The 7,750-nt window shown below is 31.1% G+C and overlaps 2 protein-coding genes and 1 non-coding gene across 3 annotated transcripts in view; all 3 read left to right on the forward strand.

The window, feature by feature from the left end:
• Positions 1 to 2,102, forward strand: part of LOC101500025 (E3 ubiquitin-protein ligase WAV3-like) — a 5,401-nt gene extending 3,299 nt beyond the window's left edge. Inside the window, exon 3 of the mRNA XM_073370144.1 lies at positions 1 to 2,102. This exon is cut by the window's left edge and continues 1 nt beyond it. Coding sequence (XP_073226245.1) covers positions 1 to 1,820 — 1,820 coding nt within the window. The 3' untranslated portion in view covers positions 1,821 to 2,102.
• A 726-nt stretch (positions 2,103 to 2,828) lies between these two features.
• Positions 2,829 to 2,902, forward strand: TRNAV-AAC (transfer RNA valine (anticodon AAC)). The gene has a single exon. It is a non-coding gene; the product is annotated as a tRNA-Val (tRNA).
• A 3,948-nt stretch (positions 2,903 to 6,850) lies between these two features.
• The window catches only part of LOC101497772 (receptor-like serine/threonine-protein kinase NCRK), a 7,550-nt gene continuing 6,650 nt past the window's right edge, over positions 6,851 to 7,750 (forward strand). Inside the window, exon 1 of the mRNA XM_012717345.3 lies at positions 6,851 to 7,040. The gene's annotated coding sequence lies outside the window, so the exon portion shown is untranslated. The remainder of the gene's footprint in view (positions 7,041 to 7,750) is intronic.

The following is a 7,750-nucleotide window of genomic DNA, read 5'->3' on the forward strand; positions in this document are numbered from 1 at the left end:
TCCATTTTCACTGCATCACATCAAATGTAAAACACGGGAACCAAATTTGCCCCGTTTGTAGAGCGAAATGGAAAGAAGTTCCTTTCCAGAGCCCCGCTCTTAATCCTCGAACCAATCAACTAACAAGAGACGATGGCTGGCCGACTGCTATAAGGAGGCTTCCTTCTACTCAAGTTAATGCAGGCGGAGGACAGATTTCGTCGCTTTATCAAGTGTCCGAACCAGCTATTTTCGATGACGATGAATCTATTGATCAACATGCTTCAATTCCTCACAACAATAGTGATGAGACTAGTAATCACAATATAGTAAATAGTGTCGAGATTAGAACATATCCTGAGTTTTCAGCTGTTCCAAAATCAGCCTCTCGTGATTCCTTTGCTGTGCTAATTCATCTCAAAGCTCCTCAGTCAGAGAGAAAACAAAATATCGGTGGAAACAATACCGAGTCAGTTGAAAACTCTCGTGCTTCAGTTGACCTTGTTACAGTTCTCGATGTAAGTGGAAGCATGTTAGGTACTAAGCTTGCGTTGCTAAAACGAGCTATGGGTTTTGTCATTCAGAATATGGGTCCCTCGGACCGGTTATCTGTCATTGCCTTCTCATCAACAGCACGTCGCATCTTTCCTCTTCGACGGATGACTGATGTTGGACGGCAACAGGCGTTACAAGCTGTTAATTCTTTGGTTTCGAATGGTGGAACGAACATTGCTGAAGGCTTGAGGAAAGGTGCCAAGGTGTTTTCTGATCGTCGGTGGAAGAATCCGGTGTGTAGCATCATATTACTCTCTGATGGGCAAGATACATACACAGTCAGTACCAGACCGAACATTGGAACAGATTACCAGTCACTTGTACCGAACTCGATTCAGCGTAGTAATAGTGGTTTAGGCTTGCAGATACCGGTACATGCATTCGGCTTTGGTTCTGACCATGATGCGACTTCAATGCATTCAATCTCTGAGATATCAGGAGGTACATTTTCTTTTATCGAAGCCGAGGACGTAATTCAGGATGCATTTGCGCAGTGTATTGGTGGACTCTTGAGTGTAGTAGTGCAGGAACTAGAATTAGAAATTGTATGTGTTCATCCGAAGCTGCAACTTAGTTCGATAAAGGCAGGAAGTTACCGAACAAGCTTGACAGCCGATGGAAGAAAGGCTTCAATTAACGTTGGAGATTTGTATGCTGAAGAAGAGAGGGACTTTTTGGTGACAGTCAATGTTCCAATTGATGATTCCAATGATTCAATGTCGTTGTTGAATGTTAGAGGTCTCTATCGAGACCCTATAACAAAGGAAATGATAGCTTTGGAAGAAACCAGTGAAGTGAAAATCGAGAGACCAGATATAGGTAGAGAACTAGTGGTGTCAATAGAAGTAGACAGACAGCGAAACAGGCTTCAAGCAGCCGAGGCAATGGCCGAGGCAAGAGTTGCAGCCGAACGCGGCAATTTGTCAGCTGCAGTTTCTGTCTTAGATAACTGTCATAAGACATTGTCTGAATCTGTTTCTGCTCAAGCCAGAGATCGGTTATGCGTTGCACTTTCTGCTGAACTAAAGGAAATGAAAGAGAGAATGGCGAACCAACATGTCTATGAACAATCTGGAAGAGCTTATGTTCTGTCGGGATTGAGCTCGCATTCGTCGCAAAGGGCAACGACGCGAGGCGATTCTACTGAAAGCACTAGTCTTGTGCAATCGTATCAAACTCCTTCTATGGTTGATATGGTGACTCGTTCGCAGACAATGGTGTTTGGCGCTCCGCTAAGACGTATTCTCCAACCTGCTAAATCATTTCCTGAGAGGCACAGAAGATAATAACAGCACTGGATTTAGAAAATTCTACCTAATTATTTTATTGTATTTTTATTTTTTATTTTAAATTTTGGTTAAGATGGGGGGTATAATTAAAAGGAAGGAGTTTTAGGGGGATATGAAATTCTTGATTTTGCCAGTATTAAAATGTAAATGCATAAAGGGAAAAAGGACAAGTCTATTTTTTCAGTGTGATGGAGTGATGTACATAATTTACTGTTTTCAGTTGAATTGAGCTGGTGAATTATTATTATATGCATATTGATATGATATATTTAATTTTCATATGTGGTGGTGATATTCCTTTGACCCTTTCCTTTTAACTTTTTGTGTTACTTTCCCTCGTTTGGAATAATTTTTGGTTCTGTTCTGAAATTTTTAAAAACTAAAATCTGTTTCAATTTTAGTTTTGGATCATACAACATTCCTTATTTTTTGAATCATACATAGCATTGCGTTTGTTATAAATCTAACACAGATATTGCTTATTGCATGTTTTCATTTTATAGTTTGCTTCAATTGAAGAAGCACCACTTCTGCATTACGATGAATTAAGATTTTGGCCAAATTATTATTAGATTTTGTTTAGTCATTACATAATAAACTTCTATCAAAATACTTAACCATAGAACTTGCCTCTAATACTACATGAGATTTTTTATAACAAGCATGCTCTCTGTGTTTTCATATTAGGCTCTTTTTTAGATTATTTTTAAACAAAACTCTTGTTAGATATGTTGTTGTTTTTTAAAGAATTTTCTTAAGGGCGTAGGTTAAGAAATCAAATGTATTCAACCCAAAATTTATATTTTTGAAATCCTTTAGAAATCCCCTAAAAACACATGTTAAGGAATTCTTTTATTTTAAATTGTCTATTGCATTACAAGATTATCCTTATTTATTTCACATATAAAAAAGCTAAATTTTTGTCTCTTATGAGTTGGAAAGTTTCCACATTAATTACAAAGGAATAAAGTCTATAATATTAAAAATACAACTTATTTACAAGTTGGTTTCGTGGTGTAGTTGGTTATTACGTCAGTCTAACACACTGAAGGTCTCCGGTTCGAGTCCGGGCGAAGCCAATTTTTTAAATCAAGTTTTTTAAAGCTTTTTGATTTTAATTAAATAACTAATCACCTTTTAAATATTGGTGCGTAACTGAGTTCCATGAGAGGGACAGAACTAGTTATTCTCTTACTTTTAAAAAGTGAAGTTTGAATTACTTTTTTTTTTTGCTGATTTAAGTATTTGATATACCATTTTCAAATTAAAAAATAACATAATAATTTGAAAATTTGTACAAACTTCATATTATATACTCCGATTTCCTTTCATGTTGGACAGGTTTCGATCCAATCTGATCTTTAGATCTACAATTTTTAAATATCAGACTTTCAAGTTGTTATGGATTATAGAAGGGTGTCGGTACATTTTTTTTTCCATGTTCGAGGTGAGTTAGACAATAAATATGAGTACTTTATTCAACATAAATTTAAATTTGAATTTACTAGATTGTGAGAGTTTGATTTATTCTGTTAAACCTAACATCCGTTGGTCGTGATAGACTAATTTATTTTAAGAAAATATATTTTTTTTTTATTTTCTAAAATTTGTGATGATTTACTTATCAAAACTTGTTTTCATTATTTTTAAAAATGCATTATCATGTTGTATTAATGTTCGAACTATTAAGGCTAATCTCATGTTTGAACTTTTGGGATTTTCATAATAGTGTGTTGTGTTGGGTGAATGTGAGCCCTTATTGGCCTGGAAGCTGCTGGAAGAGTTTTAAATTGTAAATTGGGTGTTTTACTCTTCAAATACCTTGATATTCCTCTTGATGGAAATCCTTGTCGTGTTTTGTTTTGGGACCATCTTGTTGAAAGATTAGGGATTGGTTGTCTTGTTGGAGGGGTTGGAGCTTATCTATGGGTGAACGTCTTATTCTTCTTAAGGTCGTCTTATATGCATTTGATGATTTGTCAGTTACTTCTTCTCTTTCCATATATATATATCATTTAATTTTTAATAAAACACGACAGTCACAACAATTTAATTTTGGTCCTTTTTATAAAAAAATTCTTCTGATAACATATTTGTAAAATATAATAGAAATTTTAGTTTTTAATGTAATATTAATTATTTTGTTTTTAAATATACTCTGTAATTAATATCACACACATTACCTACAAATTAATATATTTCACTTATATGATAATAGTAAATATATCAATACTAGATAATGTTAGTTTGGTAAAGTTATTATTATATTTATTTTATTTGATAGTATCTCCTTAATTTTGTGTGTACAATAAATAAGTGTATAAGTTATTATGAGATGAAGAGACTAATATATATAATAACAATTTACATATATGATTATTTTTTGGCTCCTATTTAATTATTTTCTACATCCATCTGTAGGAGATATAATATTAGTTTGGTGGCAAAGCTGGATGAGTTAAATGAGTTAAATAATAGATATATAAAGAGATTTAGACTTTAATTTCTACCATTTGCATAATTTTAACAATTACTAACAATACTAACATAACATTAATTGTTTTAAATTGGATCAAATTTCAATTTATTCAAATTATAATTTCAAAAAATACTATTCATACTAATATTTTTTTTACTCTATTCATAACATTGACTGTTTCAAAAAAATAATAATAAATATGGTTTAAGTTGAATCGAATTTAAAAAAAAAATGCTATTCATACTAATATTTCTTTTTGATAGTCTATTCATAATAATATTAGAAAGTCATAGTAATTAATATGTTTGGTGTAAAATGTAATAATATAAAATAATAATAATTGACTATGTTTTAAAAGTATGAAATAGGAAAAATTATATAAAAGAAAAAAATTAAACCAATAGATATTATTGAAAAATAATAGATCAAACAATATCTCGTATTAATAAAATGTAAATAAATATTAAAATTTATATATACAGTTTCTATTAATTTTTTCTGATAAAAAAAAGAGAAATCCATATAAATTAATTGGAGTCCAACTCATCATTCTACCAAAATATAACGATTTTAAAAAATTTAAAACAAAAGGGGTGAAAAAGAGAAAGTATGCGGAAGATAAACGTAGAACTAAAAAACAAAGGAGGATAATTCTTATAAATCTCAATTACATAATTCTTTTCAGTCCCAAACATGAAAGTGAAAGGTATGGAATGCAAGGTTGACTCTAATCAATGAAGTGAAAATGTTAAAATTGTTGTTCACAATAAAATGTCACTTGAAATTTTCAACCAACAGTTGTGGTTTAGAAGTCAATTATACTAAAAATTACTTATTACAAAATTTAAAATAAACAAATTAGTCCATGTAATTTCCCACCTATAAGCAAATTAGTTATGTATAGGAAAAAAATCCACAAATATTTTTAGACAAAATGATTCCTACAATGTGATATTGAAGTCACATCCATTTGAGATCCAACATATGCATTTAATGTCCCACTCATATTGTTGAACCAAAAAAACTTGATGGAGAGACTAAAATGTGAAGGGTTACAAATCAAGTCAATGTATCTCTATATTTGTAAAATTTAAAGATTATATTGTTTTCCAATAATTGTTGCATTTTCAATGAACATTCATTTTGAGATCCAACATATGCATTAATTATATTTTTTCAATTACAATATCTAATTAATACAATTAATACAATGAACACTATTTTCAAGTTAGTATTCCCAATTTTGCATTTATGATGATAGAAATACATCAATAGTTAATAAGAATAATATAAGTTAAACTATCATTATTTTTCTTTCATTTATCGTTTTTGTAATTCCGACCCTTACTGTCATTAAGCACATAGTCGAATCCGATATCTGAGATAAATACCGTCTCATCTTATTTTCACTACTAATTGTCTCAAATTTTAGATCTCATTTAAAGTGGAAACCTCCTCCTTTCTTGTTGGGCGGACTCACTCTTCAAGTGGAATTAACTAGTTTTATTAATATTAGTATTATTATTATTAAAAAAAAAAAGAAAGAAAAAAAAGGTATTATTGGGCTAGGCCCATGTGAAAGAAATAAAAGAAATTTAAAATCTCTATTTTAGATGTGGCGGAGAAAAAGAGAATGGTTACCAGAGAAGAAAAATAAGGGTTTGGTTCCGGTGGTGGTAACAGGTGTGTAATAGACTTGTTCCGTTTGATCTACAAATTTAATATGTTATTCCTACCACTGAGTTTTGGTGGTAACAGGTGTGTAGCAAACTTGGATCTACAAATTTAGTATATTATTCTTACCGCTGACTTTGTTACTTTAATAGTAGTTTTATCTTTTACTTTGGCATACTCACTTTAGTGGAAGGTTGTCATAAAATTGTTATTGTTGATTGATGTTTTTATTGTTATTAAAAAGACTGTGGTGTACTCATTAATAGTGCAAGTTTTTACTGGACTAGGTCCCATGGTTTTTATTCTCTCAATTTGAATTTGAGGGAAGTTTTCTACGTTACAAATTAAAAATTGTGTTTGTCTCATATTTAATATTCTGTCAATTATTTTTGCTATGTGGAATTGTATTTTTTGTTTGACAATTTATCTGCACAAGAAAAAAAATTATTCCGCATTATTGAAATAATTATCGCTAATTATCTCTAATTATTTCTGATTTTTCCAACACTTTTAACACTTGATCAATCCAAATACGTATTTTATATATTTAAATTCACCAATTCAAATACATATTAGAAGTTTTTAAGAACAAACCCACCGAATTCAATTTCTTTCAACCATGTAAATACGTCCGATTATAAAGTAGTCCATACTCTTGCTAAACATACTCTTATTAACTATGAGTGGATGTGGACAGAGGATATCCCTCATTTTTCTATTTTGGGCCTTACTAGGCCTTAGGTATTTAAAAAGAAAAGAAGCAAAATTAAGATAGTATGTGGGTGGCTTGCGAAGAGTGCCTCGATTCACGTGATTCTCATTTGATTTATTATTAATGAATTTGTTGCATGGTATGACCAAATGTATAGAGCCACGAATATTTTAACGAAGCAAGCACTCTATGCCACCTTCATCTTCAACACTCTCTTCTTAACTCTTAAATATCTCTTTTTTTCTCTCCACTTTAGTGCTCATCATCACTTTCTATATACTTCTAGCTATCAGATCTCATCGCAACTACCACAACCATTAATTCTCTCGAATTACCCTTCGTTTGAATTAAGGTATGTAGTTAATTCTGTCTCTTAATTTTATTTTATTTTTTAAAAAAAGAGGTGGCATTTATCCTCGTATTGTTGTACCAAAACAAAGTGGCATTTGTTTGGCCCTCCATCGAAAAAAGTTACTAATTGGGAGGTTGTGTTGTGTTAGGCATGATTAAGAATGTTCTTGATTTGATTGAATTATAGAGTAAGATTATTTTATTTTCAATGTCACCGCTGATTAAGATCTTGTTTGTCTAACTAATTAATAATCGTCTTCATTTTGGTTGCGGAATGCTAATTGCCAAACGCTCTCAATCGCGACTGGGCCCACTATAACACCGACCCCACAGTCGACAATAGAGCAGTTCAATGGGCCCCACACTTCACTAAGTTCAAAATTTTCTTAATTATTTCTATATTAATATTTATAATTTGAATTTAAATTTAAATTTGCCCTATCAGATCACTAACTGATCGACATTTGTGATCTGATAGTCCAATAATTTAATGAATTTTGAATAGATTTTGATATAATTAAATAATTTGAATTCATTTAACCCAACTTTATAAAATTGATATGTAGGATGAATATTATCCACCATTTATATTTATTGTAGAACCTTATCTCATTAATTTGTATAGGACTCTTAAGATAATATATGACTTTCAAGCAAAGTTATAAAATGTTGTACACTATACGAATCCGTTATTAGAGAATCTACCTTCAC

The sequence above is a fragment of the Cicer arietinum genome, chromosome 6, assembly GCF_000331145.2.
Source record: "Cicer arietinum cultivar CDC Frontier isolate Library 1 chromosome 6, Cicar.CDCFrontier_v2.0, whole genome shotgun sequence".
Taxonomy (NCBI): Eukaryota; Viridiplantae; Streptophyta; class Magnoliopsida; order Fabales; family Fabaceae; genus Cicer; species Cicer arietinum.